General features: G+C 43.1%; 1 protein-coding gene and 1 long non-coding RNA gene across 2 annotated transcripts; one reads left to right on the forward strand and one right to left on the reverse strand.

Annotated features, from left to right (window-relative positions):
- Positions 1-39: 39 nt before the first annotated feature.
- LOC123577965 lies at positions 40-1,262 on the forward strand. The gene is made up of 2 exons (XR_006702177.1): positions 40-294; positions 460-1,262. It is a non-coding gene; the product is annotated as an uncharacterized LOC123577965 (long non-coding RNA).
- A 6,964-nt stretch (positions 1,263-8,226) lies between these two features.
- LOC123577871 (zinc finger protein 471-like) lies at positions 8,227-24,868 on the reverse strand. Its single transcript, XM_045440210.1, is given in 6 exon segments — positions 8,227-8,379; positions 8,382-10,139; positions 14,041-14,130; positions 15,874-16,000; positions 22,306-22,396; positions 24,602-24,868. Coding segments are annotated over 5 exon segments (2,043 nt in total). The 5' UTR covers positions 22,339-22,396; positions 24,602-24,868; the 3' UTR covers positions 8,227-8,344.
- Positions 24,869-27,808: the final 2,940 nt, after the last annotated feature.

Genomic DNA, 27,808 nt, shown 5'->3' on the forward strand with positions numbered 1-27,808 from the left:
GCGGGGGCGGGGCTGAAGGCGAGGGGCGGGGCCGCAGGGTGACGCTAGGGCGGGGCAGGTGGCGCGGTCCCCGGGTGGGCGTCCCGACTGTGTCCCCGCCGACGAGATGCGGCCAAGGGCAGCGCTGGGCTTTGCCGGTGTCCAGAGTGTGATCCTGGTGGGGGCGTGTGAGTGCCGCGTGCCCTCGCGTCCGATTCACTTCGCACCTTCGACCTCGGATGGGTCCCCTTGTCCCTGGACACTCGGGTCGGCCCGGCCCCCACCCCGTCCTCCGGGTGCTACGTGCCTGCATTGGTGGGTCCTGCACCTGAATGGTCTTCCCACAAACTCTCGTCGGGGCTGGTTCCCTTCTGTCACTCTCTCAGAGGGCTGCCCAGACTCGCAGTCACAGACGCCACCCACCTGGTGACCTTCATGATTATCTGAGTTAACTGATGTTTTTATTCATTTACTGTTTAGGGCCAGTCCGGAGCTTTCTGGATCCCTGGAGCTGAGCGCTTTGTTCCGCTTGGTGAATAACCTCACTTAACAACGGTGCGGGCATAATGCCGTTACTACACCCACCATCGCAGAATCGAGGCTGCATGCGTTTACATTTATGTGACATTTTGTAACGTCACTTAAGACAGAAAAGAGAGCAGTGGGTGCTGGGGGCAGGAGAAAGAGGAGACTCACTATAAAAGGCACAGGGAACTTGTGGGTCTTCTGTATCTTGGTGGTAGTAGTTATGATATGGGAAATAAAAGGCAAAAGAAAAAATTAAATGTCCTTACTGTCTACAGCCCATTGGCAAGTCCTTGAAACAGGTGGACTGACCTTCCTCTAAGAGCTCAGCTGCCTTGATGATGACACTTTGCTAGGGGCAAAGGGCAATCTTAGCTTAAGGTTATCCCGACCCTCCAGGATCCTGTGAGTCTACTTTAACATATAAAAATTCCTTTTGAAACTTCCTTTATCTCCCCCCCCCCCCAAGATATACGTTGGCAATCATCCTCCAAGCTTATGGCCCCCTGATATACATCTGAAGAGTCTCATGACTGAGGTTTTACTAAACAGTAGTAAATGACCTTTTCATAACAGCGGCTAGCCCCCTCATGATCCTAGAAACCTTGCTTCCAAAATTCCTTAGAGACTTACGCTATCCCTAACCCTCTCCCAACCTGAAGGTATATAATCAGTCATCCGTCACAACCCCAGTGCAGCTCTTTCTTCCCGTGGGTCCTGTTCCTGCACCTTAATAAAAAGCACCTTTTTGGACCAAAGATGTCTCAAGAATTCTTTTTTTTTTTTTTTTTTTTTTTTTTTTGAGAGAGAGAGAGAAGCATGAGCAGGGTAGGGGGCAGAGAGAGAGGGAGACACAGAATCCCAAGACAAGCTCCAGGCTGTTAGCTGTCAGTACAGAGCCCGACGCGGGGCTCAAACTCACGAACTGTGAGATCATGACCTGAGCCAAAGTCAGACACTTGACTGACTAAGCCACCAGGCGTCCCTCAAGAATTCTTTCTGAGCCGTCGGCTCCCAACCCCAACACTTCAAGCCACATCAGTTACACAATTGTATGGATTTGGCAAAATTAGAATTCTAGGCCTAAAATATGTTTTACTGTACCAGCTTTTAAAGACTCCTGAAATTTTACACATAACATCTGTGTGTAAATGTTTCCTCATTAAAAATAAAGTTGTAAAGCCCTCATTGACATAATGGAACTGAGTTTAAACCACTTTAATTTTTTTTAACATTTATTTTTGAGAGACAGAGAGAGAACATGAGCAGGGGGATAGCAGAGAGAGAAGGAGACACAGAATCCGAAGCAGGCTCCGAGCTGTCAGCACAGAGCCTGACGCGGGGCTTGAACTCACAGACCGCAAGATCATGACCTGAGCGGAAGTCAGGCACTTAACTGACTGAGCCACCCAGGCTCCTAAACCACTTTAATTAAAACACTTTCTTTGAATTGATAAAATGGCACTGGCTGGGGAGGGAGCTTAATTATGAACCAGCAAATAGAAAACCATAGGTAGAGAATATAACCTGTCCTTTCTGGAACTGGCCTTGGGGTAATTATTGGTGTCTAGGACTTCTTTATGTACTGCATGTTTCTCCTAAGCTTGACCTACATCTCAGTCAGGGTTCTTTGCCTGGGTCCGGGGATAGTGTGATCCAAACAATCAATGGCCTGGGTGGTATTACAGGTGTCTTCGGTTTCTGTTTACCATTTACCATTGTGCATGCCAACTCAAGGGTGTGGACTGTCCATAACCCTCCCAAGCCCCATTATTCAGCATCAACTCTATTCTTGTCTGTCAGGATCAGCTACTGTGGCTTTTTTATCCCTCCAGTGGCATGGGACATATGGAACAGAGAGCATTCGACCTTCACTGCACCCATTGTTATTCCTGATTGGAAGACTTCCTCCAGGATTAAAACCTTTACACAAGCATAAGTCAGAATTGAGAAACTAACAATTCTGAACATGGGACATTATACCCAGACATGCCAGATAGTACAAGGAAATGCCCTAACCATAATGTCTTTCCAATAACTACTGTAAAACCTTCCCCCTTTTTAAAAAATTTTTTTTTCAACGTTTATTTATTTTTGGGACAGAGAGAGACAGAGCATGAACGGGGGAGGGGCAGAGAGAGAGGGAGACACAGAATCGGAAACAGGCTCCAGGCTCTGAGCCGTCAGCCCAGAGCCTGACGCGGGGCTCAAACTCACGGACCGCGAGATCGTGACCTGGCTGAAGTCGGACGCTTAACCGACTGCGCCACCCAGGCGCCCCAAACCTTCCCCCTTTTTAATAAAAAAGTTTTAGTGTTTATTTGAGAGAGAGAGGGAGAGCAGGGGAGGGGAAGAGATGGGTGGGGGGGAGAGAGAGAGAGAGACTGGGAGAATCCCAAGCAGGCTCCATGCTGTCAGCAGAGAGCCCTAAGCGGGGCTCAAACTCACAAAACTTGAGATCATGACCTCAGCTGAAAGCAAGAGTCGGATGCTTAACTGACGGAGCCACCCAGGCACCCCATCCCTTTTTAACTTTATAAAACCATTATATTTTTCCTTTCTTTCTTGTTTTTTTTTTTTTTTTTTTTTTAAGTCTCTCCTAATGGCAGCAGAAGCTTTAAGTGACCAGGTGGCATTCAGCTTCTGGTTTAATGATACCATTATTACCTCCCCTAACAGAAGGATTCCTTACTTGGTGCTAAAACAAACCTCCCTAACACTAGAACCCAGAAATCTGAGAGAGACAGAGAGAGAGAGAGAGAGAGAGAGACAGAGAGACAGAGAGACAGAGAGAGACAGAGAGAGAGAGACAGAATCTTAAGCAGACTCCATGCTCAGCACAGAGCCAGACTCAGGGCTTGATCCTGTGACCCTTGGATCATGACCCGAGCTGAAATCAAGAGTCAGACACTCAACCGAGCCACTGAGGCGCCCCAAAACATTTTTATGTTTAACCTGAGTGACTAACATTTTCTATTCCTTTTAAAGTTGACAAGCCTTGATTTATAGTGTATGCTATTAAGTACTCCCATCATACTTGAGTTAAAGTTACCAGCATGTTGTCACTGAATGCAGAGTTGGAGAGAGATGCACAGCAGCAACTATTATATGGTGTGTCCCCCCTACAAATGTGAGTCATGAATAAAATATGTAAATAAATGCTCAAAACTATTTGCAAACTATTGTGTTTTTATTATAATCTGTCCATTATAGTATAAATTTATACTATAACCCATAAACATACATATACAATATATACATGTTATATATTACCTAATACAAACGTGTATTTATATGTGTATATTTCTACACACCCACACATATAAACACACAAACATATACACCTTTTAACAACCAGTTCACAAAATGTCTAAACATATAACAATTAACTCTTGCAAGCCAGAATGAGCCTGTCCAAGCACACCACTGAATCAACCACTTTGCCTCTGGTGAGTTGCTGCTGGGGCTCAGGATCCCTGGGCTGCTCCACTTGCTAGAGATGAGAAATCCCTCAGGATACCTGGGTGGCTCAGTCGGTTAAGCATCAGACTTCAGCTCAGGTCATGATCTCGCAGGTCGTGGGTTCAAGCCCCGTGTCAGGCTCTGTGCTGACAAATTAGAGCCTGGAACTTGCTTCAGATTCTGTGTCTCCCTCTCTCTCTCTGACCACCCCCCTCAAAAATAAACAAACATTAAAAAAAAAAAAAAGAAATCCCTTTCTAAGAGCATCCCCCCTTCCCAGGATGCCAGACATCTTAAGGACAGTGAGTAAAGAAATAGTGATGCTTTCCTCCTGGCACAGATTCAAGGAAAGGCATTTTGGCCCTGTCTCAGGGAGCCTAATGACAAGGTAAGTGAGAAACTCAGACATGAGAAAGCAAATTCAGCAGCCCAAATTTTCCAGTTCCTTCCTGTCTATCAGGCAAGATCATTTATTGGCTTTAAATATCATTTGGTTTTGGTCAGGATTTAATAGATTTGCATTTATGTACACAGAAAATTAAGAGAAAAACACTAAACTGCACAAATTAGGACATCAAATATACAATACCCGACATACCTACCCATAAATACAACCCAGTTCAAAATTTTGTTCCAACGTCTGAGGTCAAGTACTATGAAAACCCATTTTTGCAAACATCTTGTAGATTCTGATAATAAACATTGATACTTTCGGGAGTCTTTCAACCCTTCTCTAACCTCTTTTCTTCTATATATCTCTAGGCCACTTTAGAATCAGATTTGTTTGTTTGTTTCTTTTTAAAATCAATGAAGCCACAGTGTTGGTGAGCTAAAAGGGAAACAGGTCAGGCTTCATCCACAGTGATCTCAGTTAAAGGGTAATGAGTTGGTATGGTTCCTTAAGGTTTCTTAGGGGCTTAAGAGTTTTAAAATCCCCAAATTCTCCCACAAACCATCATTCTTATAACCAGTATACCAACTGTCCCTCATGAATGCCAAACATTTTCCTTAGGAAATCTGACAAAACTGTGAATTCACGTGGTGTTACAGCTCATTCTTTGATATTTAGCAATCACAGCCAGAGTGCTACAAGGAAGGCTTTCAAGTCTATTGCAAAATGGCTGGTGTTCTAGTCCATGCCTTAAAGCAGAAATTTTAAGTCATTATTTCTTTTGCTTTATCTTCTCCAATTCCATTATGCATGAACCTCATCCAAACCCCTTCAACTGGCACTTTTTGTCCTTTTGATTGGTCTAAAAATAATCTAGACACAGCTGACGAGCTGTCTTACTGTTGCTGTCAAGGCATGCTTCTCGCATAGCACAAAATACGAATAGGGGCCTTCTAATCCTTTGCTCCATTTCATCCGATAACCAAACTTTCATAATAACCCACATTTGCTGAGGACGTTTTGCCTGAAACCCACTCAAGGACACCAACTTCTGTATTGGTTAGGTTTCTTTGGTTGACAGCAAAAGAACTGAATATAATTTTAAAGTGAAAGCAAGATTACTAGTGGCAAACAATGTGGAAAGAACATGAAGCACGTCCTGCTCTAGTCATCAGAGAGGCAGGAACACAAGTTGTGGCCAAAAGATGACTCATTTTCCACTGTGTCCTGGGTCCCAAAGCGAGTTTCTGATTGGATTAAAAACTAGGTACAAATGGCAACACAAATGAAACCTCACTTAATGACATCAGAGGAAAAGTCTACATGTATTTCTGTGGGTGCGGCTTCAATTTGTATGGCAGACAAAAGTATCTGATATGTATGTTTTTTCATGATTTTAACTTTATAAATTTTAGGTATTTGTAACCATGCAATTATATTATAGCTATGAAAATCACACACTCAATTAGTAAATTATAAGAGGTCTTTCTGTATGAAAATCTACCCCATTCTTTTCAGTAACTATACAACCTACTGAATTTTCTATAAATTAACCGATTAGGTAACTAGTCTACTAGTGCTGGACATTTAAGCTGCTCCAAATTTCTTGCAATTCTATAATTAATGTGCATATGCATCTGTATTTCTGCACTTGTGCTTTTCAAGAAAATAAATTCCTAGATTTAGAAATGCAGCAGGGATTAGTCAACATTTAAAATGCTGACGGGTAACAAATTAGCTCTGAAGATAGCTTTTAATCAATTTATTTTCCCAATATATAAAAATATATTCTTCACATCTGCAACAGTACTGGATATTATCCATAAAATCGGGGCTGGTTTATGTTGGTGTCAAGGGCTTTTTGAAATTTCAATTTATGTGATCATTGTTGCAGTTAGGAACTTCCACGATTTTATTTGACGATTTCATTTTCACCATCTGTGAGTCGCTTGTTGATGTGCTTTGTCAGACTGTTTCTTATCCTTGCTGCTTCTCAACAGCACTTTTGAGAAGGGCTATGGCCTTCATAATAGGTATATGTTTAAAGATCTCCCAACCCGTCATGCTCCTTTTAACTTAGCACAGTGTCTTGTACCAGGGAAAAGCTCTAAGCCTTTTATGTGCTCCTTTCTGCCACCCTCTTTTCATGACTTCTGGACTCTGTACCCACCTTACCAAGTCTCCCTGAACTCAAAGGGTTACGAATATTCTATAGTCCCTTCTAAAATCTTAATACTGTGTTTCCTATTACATCTTTAATCCATATTCAGTGAACTTCTCTGTAAGGAGTAAAATGTGGATTTGACTTTACTTCCAGTTGGATAACTAACTGCCAAACACCATCTATAATAATCCATCTCCCCCAGCGATGTATCAAAAATATTGCTTTTGCAGGGCGCCTGGCTGACTCCTTTGGAGGAGCACGTGACTCTTGATCTCGGGGTCCCCCACACTGGGTGTAGAGATAACTTAAAAATAAACAGAAACTTAAAACAATACAACTTTTGCAACAAACTGAATTCATGGGTATATAAAGTTTCCTGTGATGCTAGCCTATTTACCACTGTGCATGATTTTCGGAACAAAACTGTCGATGTAAAAAATATCCTAGTAATCATGACTGGAATTGAGTGAATGTAGACATCTTTACAATATTGAAACTTTCATCTAGAAACATGTATGGATCTCCATTTATTCAGAACCTCCGGTCTCCTTCAGTTGAAATTAATAATTTCCTTTCTAGGGGTGCCTGGGTGGCACAGTCAGTGAAGCATCCAACTTCATGGCTCAGGTCATGATCTCACAGCTCGTGAGTTCAAGCCCCACATAGGGCTCTGTGCTGACAGCTCAGAGCCTGGAGCCTGCTTCGGGTCCTGGGTCTCCCTCACTCTCTGCTCCTCCCCTGCTCTTTCTCTCTCTCAAAAATAAACATTAAAATTTTTTTTTACAAAAATAAAAAAATAATTTCTTTTCTATACAGAACCATAAGTAAATTAATCTATCATTTCATTTTTGGGGGGAGCTGATATCAGAATTGAACTAGCCTCATGAAAGAAGGATTCCAAACACTTCAAAGTATTGCATTTTAAATATTTTTTCTATACTCTACAACAGTTTAATTAGTGATTCCTTGAAAGTTTGGAATTAATCTGTGAACCCAGGTATCTTAAAATAGGCTAGATTATTCAAGGTCTCTACTGTTTAATTTTTCAGTATTAAGGAATTTTTATTTTTTGCCTTGATTAAACACAGTCATACTTCTTACCAGTGAATTCTAATTCTTTTGTTTCAGTATTAGCAGAGCTCTAGACACTTCTTAAAACATATTCTATGTATCAGGTCACACTGAATTTCTGCGGCAACAAAGAATACAGATTCGGAGGCACAAGAAATCCACTATGCTATTCTGTTAGGACATTGAACTTTAAAAACACTACGTGCTAATCCTCATTATCCACCTTAAGATATAGTTTCAGTTCCAAAATTATCATAATCTCCTAGTACTGATATACTGCTTTCCAGAGTTCACTGTTTAAAAATAATTTTAAGCAGACTCTTAATGACACCGCCTTAACATTTACCAAGTACTACTTGCTCTGGGTCAGGCACTATGCTAAGCACTTTATACGCATCGAATAGTTTACATTTTCATAACCAGGGTTTTAAGAGGAGGGTCGTTTAATTACATTTACATTTTTAAAAGACCACCATGGCAATATTGTGAAGCATGAACTTGAAGGGAATAAAACAGAATGGAAGACTAGTTTTTATACCGGAATAGTCCACGTGAAATGACTGTGTTTTGGACTAGGGCAATGAGAACTGAAAGTGGATGAATTCCAAAAATATCTAGCAGATATATCCACAGGGCTTGGTGAGATCTGGGGTGGGGAAGAGCTGCATGGCTGAGAGGACTCTGCAGCATGAACTTTCTGATGATGAGTAAGGTGTGCACTTTGTCTGAAGACCTTCCCACATTCCTTACATTCATAAGACCTCTCTCCAGTATGAATTCTTCTGTGTAGATTAAGGTGTCCAATCTGGCTGAAGGTTTTCCCACATTCCTGACATTCATACGGTTTTTCTCCAGAATGGATTCTCTGATGAACAGTAAGAGATTGGCGATGGCTGAAGGCTTTACCACATACACTACATTCATAAGGTTTCTCCCCAGTATGACATCTTTGATGACAAATAAGGGAGGATTTTGTTCTAAATGCCTTCTCACATTCAACACATTCATAGGGCCTTTGGCCCGTATGGAGTCTCCGATGCTGAGAACGGGATGAGCTGTCACTAAAAGCCTTTCCACATTCACTACATATATAGGGTTTCTCTCCAGTATGAACTCTCTGATGTTGAATAAGGCGGGTAGTCTGGCTGAAGGCTTTGCCACATTCCTTACACTCATAAGGTTTCTCTCCTGTGTGAATTTTATGATGTTGGGCAAGGTGTGCCCTCTGGTTGAAAGCTTTGCCACATTCCTTACATTCATAAGGTTTCTCTCCAGTATGAATTCTCAGATGAGTAGCCAGCTGTGAACTAATGCTGAAAGCTTTTCCACATTCTTTACATTCGTAAGGTTTTTCACCAGTATGAATTCTCAAGTGACTAGCAAGGTGTATACTCTGTCTAAAAGCTTTCCCACATTCCTTGCATTTATAAGGTTTCTCTCCAGAATGCACTCTTTGGTGTTGTGTGAGTGAGGCATGATGGCTGAAGGCTTTCCCACAGATGACACATTCATAAGGTTTCTCTCCTGTGTGAATTCTCTGATGGACGGTAAGGGATGAGCCATAACTGAAGGTTTTTCCACACACTTTACATTTGTAGGGCTTCTCTCCAGTATGAATTCTCCTATGCTGAATAAGGCCTATGTGATCACTGAAAGCCTTCCCACAATCAATGCAATCAAAAGGCTTCTCCCCAGTGTGGTAGTACCTCCAGTGACGAATAAGGGACGTGTTCTGCCGGAAGGCCTTCTCACATTCAATACATTCATAAGGTCTTTTGCCGGTGTGACATCTCTGATGCCGGGCAAAGGATGAGCCGTCACTGAAGGCTTTCCCACATTCCTTACATTCATATGGCTTCTCCCCAGTATGAATTCTCTGGTGTTGAGCAAGGTGTGCAGGTTGGCTGAAGGCTTTTCTACATTCCGTACATTTATACGGTTTTTCTCCCGTGTGAATTCTTTGATGCTGAATAAGGTGCACGTTTTGGCTGAAGGCTTTCCTACACTCTTTACATTCAAAGAGTTTCTCTCCAGTATGTATCCTATGATGTTGAACAAGGTGCTGACTCTGGTTGAAGGCTTTCCCACATTCTTTACATTCATATGGTTTTTCACCAGTATGAATTCTCTGATGAACGGTAAGGGAGGAGCTGTGGGTAAAGGTTTTCTCACATTCATTACATTTAAAAAGTTTCTTTCCTGAATATGCTTTCTTGGGCTTTACTACCATGGAACTTTGAGAAAAGCTTTTTTTATCTGATTTATGGTTATAAACATTTTCCTCTACATTGTCTAGATGGACAAATTTGTTGGATTTGTTACATTTGTGATCTATTTCCTCAGTGAGGATTTTGTTATGAGTGATTACTTCTTGCCTGATAAATGTCTCTTGACTTACCAACTGCCTCTCAAAAAGATCTTCACATTTCCAGTTTTCGCTGAAAGTGGAATGCTCCAGTCCATAGCCTGTAATTCTCTCCATTAACACATCATCATACACGAAGTGCTTCAGAGATAATTCGTGTGTCTCATACATAGATTCCAAATCTGAAAGATACCAAATAAGGAAGTGTTTCCTTATTCATGGGATATAACAAAGGAAACATTTAATGAGGACAAGGTGATTCCAAAACAGTGAACCCCACAAAATGTGCTATGCACAGGAACATCAACTGAAAAATACGCAAGCAGATCTCAAGAGCTCAGGGAAACATAGAAAAGGTGATTAAGAAAATTAAATGAAGGTAATGGAGTCCTGGAGAAGTAGGCTACAATGACAATATTTTATTCTGCATTAACATGACTTACTGTAAATTAAATACCATTCCTGTATTCTTCCCCACTTCTAGTTGACTTGCATATACACGTAGGTTAATTTTGTTTAAATACCAGTATCATCACATAAGTACTACTGATCAAAAATCTCTATAGATTCCCAGCGACTGACCACAAATCCCTCATGCTTCATGACTTCCCTTGGGGTTTAGGGAAATTCCTAATCTTTTCATAACCAGAAAATAGTGTTTGTGTGTACCATTGCTACATGGTTCAATAGTGAACTCTGCATTTCTCAGAGAGCCCTGAACTTGAGACTCCATATTAAGGCATTTTTCCATTCATCTACTCATTCTCACTTCTCAGGCCACATCTTAATGGGGTTAAGTCTTTTTTTTTTTTTTTAAAGTAGGTTTCATGCCCAGTGCAGAGCCCAATGCAAGGTTTGAACTCACGACCCTGAGATCAAGACTGGAGCAGAGATAAGGAGTTGGATGCTTAACCAACTGAGGCACCCAGGTGCCCCACCATAAGTATTTCTGAATAAACTAGTTTTATAATGACATGTAGGTGGGTATTGCTATTATTTAACATCTGTTCATTTTAGAGAGAGACAAAGAGTGAGCAGGGGAGGGGCAGAGAGAGAGGGAGACACCGAAACCAAAGCAGGCTCCAGGCTCTGAACTGTCAGGACAGAGCCCAATGTGGGGTTTGAACTCACAAATCGTGAGATCATGACTTAGGCTGAAGTCAGATGCTTAACTGACTCAGCCACCCAGGCGCCCCTGGGTATCACTATTATTAATTCTTTTTACTGCCACTTAAAATAAGTTTCTTGCTTTGCAAGCTAGAATATAAGCTTCAGGGAAGGAATATACATGGTTTAAATACTGCTACTAAGCCGCTTAACATCTGTCACAGAAACTCAGGCATATAGAAGTTCTCAATAAATATACGAAGAAGAAATCTGTATCGAAGAGATGATACTAAGAGAAAACTTCAGGGGAAAGGTTGATATCAGGAAAGGGCAAAAGAGAAAGTGCTTTCCTTTCATAACTTATCCATAGCAAATGACTGACTAATCCAACGCTCCCTGAAGCAATTTTCTATGTGTCAAGCATTAGGGACACGAACATAATAAAAGACAAGCTGTTCTTGAGTAGTATAGAAAGTGATGAGAAAGACAAGACCAGGGACACCTGGGTGGCTCAGTCAGTTAAGCATCTGACTTCAGCTCAGGTCATGATTTTGTAGTTGACTGAGTTTGAACTGTGCGTTGCACTCTGTGCTGACAGCTCAGAGCCTGGAGCCTGCTTCGAATTCTGTCTCCCTCTTTCTGCCCTTCCTTGCACTCAGTCTCTCTCTCTCAAAAAAATAAACTTAAAAAAAAAAAAGAAAGAAAGGCAAGACCAATAAAGAAAGTAACTTGAGAAGAAAATATGAAATATCAATATGAAATATCAAGAGCCCATGTGGTAAAAAGCAAAATTGGTATAAGAGTTCAGAGACAGGAGAGATCAAATCTGCTAACTCAGTTAAGAAGGACTTTACGGTATTAACAAGCTTCCTATCCCAGGTCACTACTGATATCAGGAATACTCAGGCTTTGGTAATTCTAGAATTGACACCTGAAGGTTGAATGAACCAATCGTCTATGGTTTTTCCTCTATAAACAAATGAGAGGAGCAACAGTGGACAGAGAAACAGAAAACTGGAGACATCACTGATTCTTCCCAGGAAGGTAGTCTTCAACACCAACCTCCCATGGGGAGCCATGGCTGTCCCTTATCTTTTTGGCCTTTCTCAACACAGATGCTGAGGTATCTTGTTCACTTAATAATACTTAAATCTGGGGCGCCTGGGTGGCGCAGTCGGTTGAGCGTCCGACTTCAGCCAGGTCACGATCTCGCGGTCCGTGAGTTCGAGCCCCGCGTCAGGCTCTGGGCTGATGGCTCAGAGCCTGGAGCCTGTTTCCGATTCTGTGTCTCCCTCTCTCTCTGCCCCTCCCCCGTTCATGCTCTGTCTCTCTCTGTCCCAAAAAATAAATAAACGTTGAAAAAAAAAAATTAAAAAAAAAAAATAATAATAATACTTAAATCTATACCATGACTCAATATCCCACCAAATTTATAGGCTTCATCCCCTTTCCTTCTTTCTTCTTTTTTAAAAAAATATGTATTTATTTTGAGAGAAAAAAGAGAGAGAGAGCACGAGAGACAGAGTCCCAAGCAGACTCTGCACTGTCAGCACACAGCCTGGTGCAGGGCTCAGTCTCATAAACCTTGAGATCATGACTTGAGCCAAAATCAAGAGCTGGACACTTAACCTACTGAGCCACCCGGGCGCCCAGGCCGCCCCCCCCCCCCCCCCCCCCGCCTTCTTCGTCTATTCTTCACAGGGCCAATTATTACCTCTTATCCAGAAAGTTCCTCTATTTCCCTATTTAAAGCTGATAGTAGGTTCCCACACAACCAAAGTATAAAGTGTGTCTAAGCAGGGCTAATTTCTCTTCCAATATTTGGGTATTTGGAGGACCCTGGAAGTCTAGGATCCAAATCGTCGCAAGACGTGAAGATCAAATACTGTTAAAGAAGTGAAGGGAGAATCTCATAAAGGTGTTAACTTCCATGTATGATCTGAACATTCCCTTGTCTTTGTGAACTGTCAGTTCAGAGGGGGAGGCAGAAAATAGGTGTGTAAACCATAAACAGGTTAATTACAGGCTCTCCTGAGTGTTACAAAGAAAACAAACAGTACCTTGGTAGAAAGTAATCGGGCTGGAATAAGGGAATGTTCATTATATAAGGTGGTTAGGGAAGGCCCCTGATGAGATGGTTTTTGAGCTCTGGTCTGATAGTCAAGCATGGACAGAGAGCCAAGAGAAGAGAATTCTAGGCAGAGAAAACAGGAAATCCAAAAGTCTGAATCAGTAAAGAGCGTGGAAAGTTCTGAAAAGGTGCTAATGGGTAAGAGCAGTGCTTCTCAACTGTACCGTCAGGCACTTATTGACATTTGTAAGACACACAGAGGCCAAAGGATGATACTGCCTGTGACCCAGAAGCAAGCAAACTTGGAACTCAGACTGTCTCTGCCTCACCTGGTCTCTCAAGGCTTAGAGATTCGGTATGCTGGCATACCTTTAATGCACTTGAAGAACATCTGGGCACCTCACCTCATTTAGAAAGCTTTGCACTAATGTATAGTGAAAAAGCTAAAAAGTGTTAGAGGATAAAGTCAGAGAAGTAGGATGGAGCTGGTTACACAAGGGCTGGGAGGGGCTGGTCTTTCCCATTTGCGACAAGAAGGCAAAGAAAGATTGAAAGGAGTAGCATATGTTCTGATTTTTAAGCAAACCTAGTTTGGGAGTTAAGTAAGGTTTAAGAAACAGAGAAGCTTGTATAAGTCACATGGCAAAAGGAAGGAGGGGATGCGAAAGAGCTGGGGAGAGATTTCTGCAAAATGAGTTAGCTTATTAGAGAGAAGAGATACCTCCAAGTGGAAGAGAAGATGTTTGGGGAGCCCAGGCCACATAGTGAAGTTTCCGTTTTCTCCTCAGGCTTGGAAGGCTTGAGAAGAATTTCTAAGAAGCAGATGAAAGGAAAAAGTACCACCTTGGAAAACAGCTGAGCCATTACCTAGAAAAGATACCCCTACCGGGTTCTCCCACACTCACCTGGGCTTTCTGTCATCTCATTCTTTATCTCCCAAGGCTCTCCCCCTTGCTCCAATGAGGAGATCACATATGGCTTAGAGAGGCAAAGTCCTGCATACAGAAAAAAGAAGACATGAAAACTGGCCATGGTTTGGGCATTTCAGAACTATAAGCCAGTTTCTTAATACTGATGGAAGAAGACAGCACAAATGACTAGATGAAGGAGTAAAATACATTTTAAAGACAGAATACATAAAGCTTCTGGCATAGTCTAGTGGGACTGCCAACGGTCAACTCTATAAAAGTTAAGCAATTTTTAAGGGGCTGGGGGCAGAAATGCTACCCAGCATTTTCACAGGATCATCAGACACCCAATAAGTGATGTACTATAAAGAGCCTCTAGAGACAGAGTTTGGAGTCTGAGTCAAGTTAACTGCTTTTAAAAAACAACACAAAACTCTTCAGAAGAATATAACAGAACCTACAGTCTCTATAATGTGTTATTTATAGTGTTTGAGATAAAATCCATAATTACTAGATGTAAGTAGAAAGAGGATACAGTGAATCACACTCAGAAAAATAAGCAATTAATGAAGACCTAAGCAGTGATAACACAGATGTTGAAATTAGTAGACCAGGATTTAAAAACCACTGTTTTATCTATACCCAAAAATGTAAAGGAAAATATGCTCAGAATTTCTCAGCAGAGAAACAGAAATTATAAAAAAAGTACCTAGTGGAGTTGAGAATTGAAAAATATGCTATCTGAAATTTAACAATCCATTACATTGGCTTAACAAGACATTGAAGAAGATACACAAAGAGTCAATAAACTTGAAGTCAATATAAATTATCTAATCTAATCTGACATACAAACAAGAAAAGACTTCAAATAATGAACAGATCTTCAGTCACCTAGGGTATAATATAAAAGGTTCTAACATATTTGTAATTCAAATACCAGAAGAGAACAGAAAAAAATTATTTGAAGAAAGCAAGTCAACAATTACTCAAATTTGCTAAAAGACATACATTTAGTTTCAAGAAGCTTGGTGAACCACAAGCCAGGATTAAGGAGGCCTTTTAGAGAACACAAAGCTAGTCTAGGGGCGGCTGGGTGGCTCAGCTGGCTAAGCGTCCGACTTCGGCTCAGGTCATGATCTCACAGTCCATGAGTTCAAGCCCCGTGTCGGGCTCTGTGCTGACAGCTCAGAGCCTGGAGCCTGCTTCGGATTCTGTGTCTCCCTCTCTCTCTCTGCCCCTCCCTCGCTTGTGCTTTGTCTCTGTCTCTCTCTCAAAAGTAAATAAGCATTAAAAACTTAAATTAAAAAAAAAAAAGAGAGAGAGAGAGAGAGAGAGAGAAAGCTAGTCTAGACAATGAGGTGGCCCCAGAGTTGGGAAGGATTCAAGTAAGTTTCCCTAAGAATATCTGAAGCCACTTTCATAGTTTGTGTCTCACCAGTTTGACTTATTGCCAGTTTATAAAAACATAGTTTTTAAAAATCCATATTGTAAATTTATAATAATTAGCTATATTCTTGGTGAACCTCATTACTCTCAAGTGGGAATAACAACAGTACAGTAGGAGAGAAGAAATAAGGCAGCACAGGAGACCAGTGAAAAGTCATATCGTGCCCTGTGTTTCCAAATGACTAAAGGGCACACTCATGGACTATGTGATACATATCTAATCCACTGACTTAATCTGAAATTTTCATTAATCCCTGAATGTCCTCTGTTTCTTAGATTTCAATATACCTACACACAGTTAAAAAAATTTTTTTTAATAATAAATACAAATGTAAAGAGTCCCTAATGTAATTCTAAATTATGAAGAAGGAAAAATACTCTTACCCAGTGATACCAGGTTCCGATAGTTCTCTAACATCATACTCTTGTACAAACTTCTCTGAGCAGGGTTCAGCCATTCCCATTCCTCCTGAGAAAAGTCTATTGCTACATCCTTGAATGTCACCAAGTCCTGAAATAACACAAATACAATTTTTTAATGTTTATTGATTTTGAAAGGAGGGGGAGGGGCAAAGACAGAGAGAGAAAGAACCCCAAGCAGGCTCTGCACTATTGATGCGGGGTTTGATCTCACCAACCGCGAGATCATGACCTGAGCCAAAATCAAGAGTCAGATGCTTAAGCAACCGGGCCACCCAGGCGTCCTGATACAAATACATTCTTGATTAACTGATGCTCATTTTCAGGCATAAATACAAGTTGAAGTTTTAAATTGTTCCTATTTTATGTGAGCAATGGCCCTTGGGGGAGAAAGAAAAATTAAACCATCATAACATGAAGCTCCAACCTAAAATAGTAGTTACTGAAGTGATAAATTGCACTGTATAAAAGGATGCTAACCCATTTCTCGGCATGGCAAAATACGGATAAGTGGCCATAGGGCGCTAAATAAGAGCCTCAAGGAATGACTACATCTGTGGCTGAACCTTTAAAAACAACAAAAAAGGAATATCTAAGTTGATATTTTACAAATGGTACTCAATGGGACCCTAATGTTTCAGAAGGGAAGGGGCATTGAACTGAAATTCAAGGCCTGATTTTCTTTTTTCTTTTTTTTTAATTTTAAAAAAAAATTTTTTTTTCAACGTTTATTTATTTTTGGGACAGAGAGAGACAGAGCATGAACGGGGGAGGGGCAGAGAGAGAGAGAGAGAGAGAGAGACACAGAATCGGAAACAGGCTCCAGGCTCTGAGCCATCAGCCCAGAGCCTGACGCGGGGCTCGAACTCATGGACCGAGAGATCGTGACCTGGCTGAAGTCGGACGCCCAACCGACTGCGCCACCCAGGCGCCCCTGATTTTATTTTTTCTTATGCAATAAAAATAATGAATATAACCAGAATGCAATTTTCTCATGCTATGTCATTAAGAACTAGCGTGACATGCCATACCAGAGTAAATTGCGTAGTAATATGATATCGCCCAACATAAGATTACAACACATCCAATTTGTACACTGAGTCTGAGTACAATAAACCTATATACTTAGCCAATATCAAAACGAAATCAGATAAATATAATTTTTCATTTCTTAAAGAGTAAAATGCGTTGAGAAAAAATTAATGTCCAGTTACAATCACCAGCAGGCTCTAAGGAATTTTTAAAAATATTACAGGCATTTTTCATCTTCAACTTTATTTCCATTGAAAATAAAAATCTTTGGGGCGCCTGGGTGGCTCAGTCAGTTGAGCGTCCGACTTTGGCTCAGGTCATGATCTTAAGTTCATGAGTTCAAGCCCCTCATCGGGCTCTGTGCTTGACAGCTCAGACCCTAGAGCCTGCTTCAGATTCTGTGTCTCCCTCTCTCTGCCCCTTCCCCGCTCATGCTCTATCTCTCTCTGTCTCTCAAAGATGAATAAACGTTAAAAAAAAATTTAGAAAGGAAATAAAAATCTTCATGTTCAATGCCTGATTTGCAAAGTTACCAGAGACACTGGTAACTGACTATATACAGAGCTATGCACAGAACATTTTAATTCACTTTTTGACAGTAAACACTTAAAGAAAGGTATGAAACAGAGATATTCAATGTATGGGACTTCAGAAGATACACACACAGTTGAGAAAATGTTCCATATATTTTTCACATAAAGGTATTAACATTTTGTTGTTGTTGTTATTTTATTTTCAAGTAATCTCTATACCCAATCTGGGACTCGAATTCATGACCCAGAGATCAAGAGTCACATGCTCTTCCAACTGAGCCAGCCAGGTGCTCCAGTATTAACAATTTAAGATTCACCGTGAGCTACTGGTTTTCCTGAATTCTGGTTTGCACCTTCTAGTTAGCTGAGGCTACCATTTTGGCTGATACCTATCATTTCACATGTTTCTATAAAATCAAATTCACTCACATGAATTTATCAATGCAAGCAAAAAGTGGTCACATTTTTTCCAATATTTGGTACAATTTGGTCACTAGAAAGGAAATGGGTGTTTTGGTTATTCCCCAGAAGAATAAATTGGATTGCTGTGATCCTGGTACTCCTGGTTAATTATTTTCCCAATGTTTATATGGATATCTTTACATATACATATGTCCAGCACTTAATTTTTTACTGATTATCTTATATTCAATGAAATTCTAATTTACAGCGTTTGAAGAGCCTGTAATTTTTTTTTAAGAAGAAACACATTTATTGCAAGGTATCCAATAATATATGGGATTTCCAGAAGGACTAAAGAATGAGGTTTGCCTGCTACAAAGAAGGAGAAAAGCCCAATTAGACCAAGATGGTATTTTTCCAAAATCCCATTCTCCAGTGTCGCCCACAGCTAAGCATATAACATGCTAGGATTAGACCAGCAGGAACTTCAGCCAGTGCTGCCCCATAACAACCAAATCCCCTGCCAATACCGGCCATATCTGCCAATACGTGCCAACATGTTGGCTATAAAATCCTATTTCCCTGAACTTAACCACTGCTTCCTGTTGTTGGCTTCTGCCCTCCATATATCACACTGGAAGCCTCTGCCTGGCATATATAAGTCACATATAGAACGGTATTTGCAAAGAAGCCTGGGTAATGCAGTTTTTAGCTTTCTGGTATACCCCAATATACAGTAAAGAAAAATTGGCCATATACTAGGCCAACAAAAGCCTTCACAAATATGAAACGCCAAAATTTTCAGGCTATTCTCTGGTCAGGATTCAGAGCACTTCAAAACTACGAAAAGATGAATTTAAAACCTTATCTATTTGAAAATCTACAAGTAACCAACAGATAGTAATAAAATTAAGCTACTAAAACAGGTAACAAACATTAGAGAGGACACGGAACACTGGGAGCCCTCACACATTGCTGCTGAGGCTGCAGAGTGGCACAGCCACTTTGAAAAAGTTTAGCATTTGTTTTAAGAATTCAAATATGAATTTACCGTATGACCCAGAAATTGTACTCCCAGATTAATCTGCCCATGAAAAACGAAAACCTATGTCCAAATAAAGACCTGCACGTTTCACTATTTAACGTATACAAATTCTTTTTCCCCTTCTAGAATGGAGGTTCCACAGGGACACAGTCTTTGTTGTTTCTTGCTGCACTGCCAGAATCTGAAAGACTATCTCACATGGACAAGGTCAAAAGTATTTGCGGGGCTGCCTGGGTGGCTCAGTCAGTTGAGCGTCCGAATTCGGCTCAGGTGATGATCTCCCAGTTCGTGGGTTCGAGCCCCACATCGGGCTCTGTGCTGGCAGCTCAGAGCCTGGAGCCTGCTTCGGATCTGTGTCTCCCTCTCTCTCTGCCCCTTCCCCACTCAGGCTCTGTCTCTCTCTCTGTCTCTCAAAAATGAATAAACATTAAAAAAAATTTTTTTTAAGTACTTGCTAAATAACTCTAAAGTAACCAGCTTAAAAAAAAACTGCATGATTCTAATATTTGCTAGAAAAATAAACTTCTAAGAACAGTCAAGAGGCACACCTGGTGGCTCAGTCATTTAAGTGTGCGACTCTTGATTTCAGCTTAGGTCATGATCTTATGGTTTGTGAGCTTGAGCCCTGTGTCAGGTTCTGTGCTGACAGCACAGAGGCTTCTTGGGATTCTCTCAAAATAAATGAATAAACTTAAAAATAAATAACAATCAAGAGAATTCTGGAGAAGAGGAGTAATGGGAAGAGGATTAGCCCTTCCACATTATAAAATACCATAAACGCCCAAAGACAAGGCAAAGATTTCCCCAAACATGCTTTATGCCATAAATTATTTCCACAATCTCCAATATTAGGATACCCAGTGAGATTTTATTCAGACTTCCCAAGCAGAAGTAGCTTGATAAAATGCTCACAGCTGACAAGTTAAGGACTCAAGACTGACATGTGAGGAGAAACAACAGTAAATGCTAATCTAGACTGCTCACAGGTTACTATAATCTGCCAAGCGTAGGTTCTGGTAAGCATCCCACGCTTTTGGTTGAGAGCCCAAAGGAAGGACTACACCCCAGAATCGATGGTGAGCCAGAAATAACGCAGCTTTCAGAAGGACTGAGCCCCTGCCTCTCAGCATTTCAGCTCCTGTCTAGACTGAGTTGTGCTTAGCAGAGCTGTGTGCCTGCTAAGTGAACCATCCCCCCCCAAGGAGAAGTGGCTCACTGTAGGACTCGTGTGGAAGGATACAGGATAACCAAGATATGCAGCGTCCAAGTCAGTGTTCAGCACACAAAAAATACCCCGCGACGACAGGGTGTGTCACCAGAACACAGGAGTCGTTAAAAGAGCTCCTAATGCCAAAGCTAGAATGATGTGAACAACAAAATAAAGTAGTATTGGATTACAACCTATGGTACAAAATAAATATGCATGAGTCTACGCTGATACAAATAAGTGACTGCATAAATAAGTAGAGGAGAATAGACAAATGTCTGATACAGAAGGGTTCCAAATCATTTACTCAGATGCTCCACTCTCGAGAGAACACAACTTCCTGCTTCTTTTTTTTTTTTTTTTAGTTTATTTAGTTTTTTTTTTAATTTTTTTTTTTCAACGTTTATTTATTTTTGGGACAGAGAGAGACAGAGCATGAACGGGGGAGGGGCAGAGAGAGAGGGAGACACAGAATCGGAAACAGGCTCCAGGCTCTGAGCCATCAGCCCAGAGCCCGACGTGGGGCTCGAACTCACAGACCGCGAGATCGTGACCTGGCTGAAGTCGGACGCTTAACCGACTGCGCCACCCAGGCGCCCCAAGTTTATTTAGTTTTGAGAGAGAGAGACAGAGAGAGAGACACACAGCATGAGCGGGGTTAGGGCAGAGAGAGAGGGAGGCACAGAATCCGAAGCAGGCTCCAGGCTCTGAGCTGTCAGCACAGAGCCTGATGTGGAGCTCAAACTCACAGACCACAAGTTCATGACCTCAGCCGAAGTCAAGAGCCAAAGTCAACAGCCGGACGTTTAACCGACTGAGCCTCCCAGGAGCCCCCATAACTTCCCACTCCTTAGCTGTGGGGTGCGCATAGTGACTTCCTTCTGAAGAGGACAGTATGAAAAAGTGGAACAAAGAGTTACCTTACATTGGGGGAAGCTGACAAACACTACCTCTACCAAGTAATCAGGGACAGTAATTCATCACATTGATGGCGTCAACCTTTGATATATGATGAAAATGGAACTTTACCTCTGTGATCTTCCTTCAAAAAATATATTACTGCAGTCTAATCGTGCAAAAAACAGCAGATATGAGAGACATTCTACAAAATACCTGAGTACCCCTCAAAACTGACAAGGTAAATAAAAAGAAGGAAAGTATGAGAAACTATCGCAGCTTTAGGAGATAGAACTACTAATGTAATGTGGTCTCCTGGGTAGCATCCTGGAACAGAAAAAAAAATACATTAAATAAAAACAGAAAATCTGAGCGAAGCATGAAGTTTAGTTAATAACAACATACCAATATTGGTTCATTAACTGTAACAAATGTACCATACTAACTAATGTAAGATGCTAATAACAGGGGAAGCTGACTGTGGTGTTTGGATGCTCCTAGTACCGTCTTCGCATTTTTTCTGTTATAAAAAATAAAGTTTACCCTTAAAATCTACTTCCAAAAAGTGAACACTATCAAGAGGAAGATGTCAAAGCTTCAAATTATCTCTAAGATTTTTTAATATACAAAGTCTAGCACTTAACCCAAAATAATGACACACATGAGACAAAATCAAGAGGAAAAAAATATGAAAACAGAGGGGCGCCTGGGTGGCTCAGTCAGTTAGGCGGCCGACTTCAGCTCAGGTCATGATCTCGCGGTCCGTGAGTTCAAGCCCCGCGTCGGGCTCTGTGCTGACAGCTCAGAGCCTGGAGCCTGTTTCAGATTCTGTGTCTCCCTCTCTCTGACCCTCCCCTGTTCATGCTTTGTCTCTCTCTGTCTCAAAAATACATAAACATCAAAAAAAAAAATATGAAAACAGAAAGAAACTCACAGGAGATCCAAATGACAGAATTATCTGACAAGTATGGCAAAAGAATTAATATTTCTTAGGAATTGATACAAAAGATGTTGAACTTGGGCAGAAAATGGGGAATTACATTAAACAATCAAATAGACATTCTAAAACTAAAAATGCAATAATGGAAGCTTAGATTCGAAGATGGATTAACAGGAGATTGAAGAGTTGAAGAGGCCCGCTGAGTTAGTGCCCTCTGGGAAAACTGGGAACCAGGCCCTTCAAGGCCGCTGTGAATCAGGGAATTTTCAAAAGAAAAGAGGCATTATTAAATCCTAAAGAATAAGACTGCCTTCCTCGGATGAGAAAGGAAGTAACTAACCTGGGATATGGCTTTCACTAGTTCAACAGTCATCTCTGCCTTCCCTTCCTGGCTTCTCTCTTGGAGAACGGCAGTGTCCCAGAGGACAGGGCTGGAGGGACAGAAAGGGGAGTGAGAAGGTGAGGCTTGCTCTGCACTCTCAGAATCATAAGCCTGAAAATTGTCTTCCTCTTCTTCCTCCCTGCTCTCCGTGATTCCTCCGCCCAAATAACCCAGAGATTCCAGGCACCCTGCGGCCACAGAGGACCGTAACTTACAAATGTCTCTCTTATGCCCAAGGCCCTAAATTTAATGTTTTTCCTAAAAGTTGCCTTCCTATTTTTTTGGCCTTATTTTTATAGGTAGAGGCAGACCTTTCCCTTGTTGTATCTCTGCTTCATTCTTTGACATGGTCTACAGTCTGAAAATCTGGCACCGGAGGCCCTCCACCCAAACCCCCACAGGCTTCGCCTGCCTCCCTCCATGGGACAATGGTCCCTTTAGCGTCCCATTCTGCCAGCTTCACTCTCACCTCCGCCTTCGGTCCCTTCGTGTGCCCTCCTTTTTGGCACCCAGAACTGAGGGTGTCTCCTTCTCCGGTCAGTCACCCCACCTATTGCTTTTTACTGGAATTCTTGAACGGGGAGCAGGGAATTCTGGTCTAGGAGTGTCACCCGAGCAACACACAATACCAAATCCCAACACACATCAAGAAGGTCGCGCTAGGGGCGCCTGGGTGGCGCAGTCGGTTAAGCGTCCGACTTCAGCCAGGTCACGATCTCGCGGTCCGTGAGTTCGAGCCCCACGTCGGGCTCTGGGCTGATGGCTCAGAGCCTGGAGCCTGTTTCTGATTCTGTGTCTCCCTCTCTCTCTGCCCCTCCCCCGTTCATGCTCTGTCTCTCTCTGTCCCAAAAATAAATAAACGTTGAAAAAAAAAATTAAAAAAAAAAAAGAAGGTCGCGCTATCCACCTTCCCAGTAGTGTCCCCCTACACGTCAGTCACTCGGGGCCAGCTCTGAGCATACAGGGTGACGCGCCAACACGGACACGGGATCTCACCCACTTCCTGACCACAGAGGACAGAATCCCAAGAACCCACATCCCGAGGAAGGCACCTCAAATGCGGTCACATACACCAGGTCCCAGAGAGGCCCTGCAAGCCTTCAGGGGACAATCGACGCTTCACGTGGTCTCCCCCCTGCTCGCTTTGGTCTCACACACAACCACACCACTAGGTTTCCTCTCACACACAAACATGATGGTCTCTCCCACTCGAGGCTCGCGCGCACGCGCGCGCGCGCGCACGCACACACACACACACACACACACACTCTCTCTCTCTCTCTCTCTCAGTGGACTCCTTCGAAGACTCCTGGGTTCCTGTCACATGCAGATACTGTTCAAGAACAAAATTCAACTGGGTAAAGTGTAAATTTCTAATTGGCTCCATTCATCAATTCCAGAACAGGCTACATCGCCTCCTGCAAGTGGCGGGGAGCTCCGACCAGTTGTACAAAACCGGTGTTTCAATGGGAAGGAGGTGGGGCAGGACTTTATCAGAAAAAAAGGGAAAGGACTGTTTCAGGTGTAGGGGGAATGGCGGGGGGTCTCACGCAGATGACCCCTTCTTCCTTTGTGGGAGGGAGAGGGCCCATGCGACAGACTGCCTCATTGGTACCTTCCAGAAAATTCTTGACTGGCCAGTTAAAACTCCATTTCGGGTAGGCTGAACCTGCAATTAGGTTGGGTATTAACTGCCCATCTGGGGACTCGGCCCAAGTGGTGCCAACTTGGGCCCGGGGCTTTCTTTTTAACACGACACACACACACCCTGCTCTCTCCAGTTGTCACTGCGCCCCTCCCCCCGCATCTCACACACACTGAATACGCAATGCCCGCTCTCACACTCAGACACACACACACTCGTACCTCATAGGCCAAACACACATACTGCAGTCTCACACACTCACACCAACATGCTCTTGGCACCTCATGCTTTCTCACACACACACACCTCCCACCATCTCGGGCAGCTCACACTCACACTTTCCACCACCTCGGGCAGCTCACACTCACACACACACACCTCCCACCGTCTCTGGCAGCTCACACTCATCCCACTCAGTCTCTCCTCGAGGCTCGCACGAGAGCTCACTTTCCACACGCTCGCACCTCACTTGTCTCACACACCCGCCAGCATACCCCTGTCGCGCCAGCCTCGCGGGTCCGGTTGGCCCCACGCGCGCGCACACCCCGCCCCCCCGGCCTCTCTGCTTCCCGCACACGCCCCCGCCCCGCAGCCTCGGCCTCCGCGCACCCGCCTCGCGGGCCTCTGGGAAATGTAGTCCGCACGGGGGATGGTCCGCAGCGGCGTCCGGACTGAGGCTCCGCCGTCGCGGTCAGGGCGGCCCGCCCCACCTGCCCGGCCCCGGGCCTCCGACTCCTGACCCGCCGGAACAGCCCACCGGTCTCCGCCCGGAAACCACCGCTCTCAGCCGAGGCGCCTCAGTGGCAAACGCCCGGGCTCCGAGCGCGCGGGCGGCGAAACTCCCGAGGCTGGCGGAGCGAGGGGGCGGAGCCCGAGCAGCGGGGGAGGGGCGGGGCTTGGCAGAGGGGCGTGTCCTTCTACTCGGGGAGGAAGCAGAACGCCGAGCGTACACGCCCCCTTCCAGCGCCTCGGTGCTCGGAGGGCGTGGCCCGGGGGCCAGGGCCGTGGCGGAGTTGGGCGGGAGAGTGCGCAGGCGCGCGGCACGCGCGTTTCCCCTCCCCTGGCTTGGAGACCGGAAGCGTCCCTAGTTACCTGGTCACACGTGCTATCTTACCGCGTGGCAGCCGGCTCCCTGGCGCGTTCAGGGCAGCTTTGCTATGCGGCGCCTTGTCCGTGTGAGCGCGGGGTGGCTCCGGGCTTGGCCCGCGAGCCTGGCTCGTGGGGGCGTGGTTTTCTTACTGTGCTAAGTTTTGCCAGGGGAAGAACAGCGTCCGGGAACTCCGGCTGTGTCCTATCACCAGTGTGACGACGACGACAAATTAGTAAATGTCTCTCCTGCCAGGCGTGTCAGTCAGTATTCTTACTGTTCGGAAGCAGTCTGCAGCCAGACTGCCCCTGACAGTGGAAGCGGCCCCTGCAGTGGGGGGAGACTAAAAAAACTATAGAAGTCATGCAGGGGGACACAGCAGGGAAAAAACAGGCAAAATTCCCTGGCCTCTTAATTAAGATCTGACTTTTAAGTGAATGAGCAAAATAAATGGTATATGCAAATGAATTAGTAAAATAAATAGTATATCGAATGGTGGGAAAGGCTATGGAGAAACAGCAGGGCAGGGGGATAGAGAGTGGAGGAAATTAGACTGTTTACTGTGGAGAAAAGAGGAGTGAAAAAGGAGGGAAGGTATCATCCATAATCCCACAACTCAGAACTACTGTGAACACAATTAACATTTGTAGCTTGTAGCTTAAAACATATTTTCCTTTCACACCCCAGTTGAGATCTCTATATGTAAATAAACAATTTAGAAAAATGGGACCGTAATGGTACATAATTCCGGTAACATTTTCCTCCATTATATGGTGAACACCTTTCTATATCACAAAGCATTCTTCTTTAGTCCATTTTTTTTTGTTCAATTTTTAATCATTGCAATGTTAGAGGTGTCTGGGTGGCTCAGTCGGTTAGGCATCTGACTTTGGCTGAGGTCATGATCGTGTGGTTCGAAGGTTCGAACACTGGATCAGGCTGTGTGCTGACAGCTCAGAGCCTGGAGCCTGCTTTGGATTCTCTCTCTCTCCCAAAAATAAACATTAAAAAATAAATAAAATAATTGCAATGTTAAAATTATTGATTGCCACAAACAATATGAGAAAAGTGCTCAAAATCTTGAATACTAAGCAAATTCTTAGTATACTTCTAGCTCAAGTCTTGGCCAACTGACCCTCCTGTCGGTGTAGCGTGGATGCTTGACGAGTAAGTGTCATTCATTTCTGGGGTCAGAGATGCTCATATTTGTGAGGATATATGAACCACGGAGAATTGCATACTGTTATTTGTTACTGGAGAACTACAGAAAGCATTAGGATTAGAAAACAATATATTCTACTACCCAACATCTTGGTCTACCCTCCAGAGATTCTGGCATCCAACTATCTGGGCCAATTCTGCAGAAAAAAATATAAACTCTGCACAAAATAGGAAAAACAGTTACCTGAAAGCACCAGAGAGTTACCAAAGGAGGCAACAATTGAAAACATAATGACCACAATTTTCTCAATTTGATGAATGCATAAAACTGCAGATTCAAAAAGTTGAGTGTGCTGGGGAATCCTGGGCAGAGAGGGGACTCAAAACTTTTACAGTTGGATTCAGAATCCCTCGTATGTAGCCCCATGGCAGGAGGCAGTGCTGGGTGCTGAAAATGGGGGAGGGGGGCGGGGGGGAGGGGAAGTCTCCTCATGGAGTCCTCCATCCAGACTACCCTCTCCTTCCCTTACTCCTTGCCCTTCTTTAAGCTCCCATCAAAGAACAGCTAATCTCCTGGCAGCTTCTGCATTTCCGTAGGAAAAATAAAGTGCCCAAATTCAACTGATAGGATGTAAGCAATGTTTGCAAGGGGGATGAAAGCTAAAGTGATCTTGATTTAGCGTATAATGAGAAAATAGCAACATCTAGCCATCTAATGTCCTTTCGTCATGCTTTATGATTGCTATTGTAGTTAGTTTATATATTTACTCATTTATCTGTTTATTGTCTCTCTTCCTAGTGTGTGTGTTCTACGAAGATAGTTCTGTTTGTTTCACTTCTGTTTAGAACGCTTCCTAGCATAAAGTGGTACTCAATAAATAAAATAGGATGAATTTTTTAAACTGATGTGTTGTATCACAGGAAACAAAAGATGTTGGCAAGGATGTGAGAAGGGAACCCTCTAACACTCACTGTTGGTGGGAATGCAAACTGGTGCAGCCACTCTGGAAAACAGTATGGAGGTTCCTCAAAAAGTAAAAAATACAATTACCCTACAGCCCAGTGAAGGATCCAAAAATACTGATTTGAAGAGGCGCATGCACTGTTGTGTATAGCAGCACTATCAACAATAGCCAAACTATGGAGAGAGCCCAAATGTCCATCGATTGACGAAGGGATAAAAAAGATGTGGTGTATATATACAATGGACTGTCACTCAACCATCTAAAAGAATGAAATCTTGCCATTTGCAAGAGCTAGAGTGTATTATGCTAAGTGAAATAAGTCAGTGATAGAAAGACAAATACCAGGGGCGCCTGGGTGGCTTAGTCGGTTGAGGGTCCAACTTCAGCTCAGATCATGATCTTGCAGTTCGTGAGTTCGAGCTCCGCATCGGGCTCTGTGCTGACAGCTCCGAGCGTGGAGCCTGCTTCAGATTCTGTGTCTCCCTCTCTCTCTGCCCCTTCCCCGCTCATGCTTTGTCTCTGTCTCTCAAAAATGAATAAACATTAAAAAAAAAGAAAGAAAGACAAATACCATATGATTTCACTCATATGTGGAATTTAAGA

This window comes from Leopardus geoffroyi, chromosome E2 (genome assembly GCF_018350155.1).
Source record: "Leopardus geoffroyi isolate Oge1 chromosome E2, O.geoffroyi_Oge1_pat1.0, whole genome shotgun sequence".
In the NCBI taxonomy this organism is placed as follows: domain Eukaryota; kingdom Metazoa; phylum Chordata; class Mammalia; order Carnivora; family Felidae; genus Leopardus; species Leopardus geoffroyi.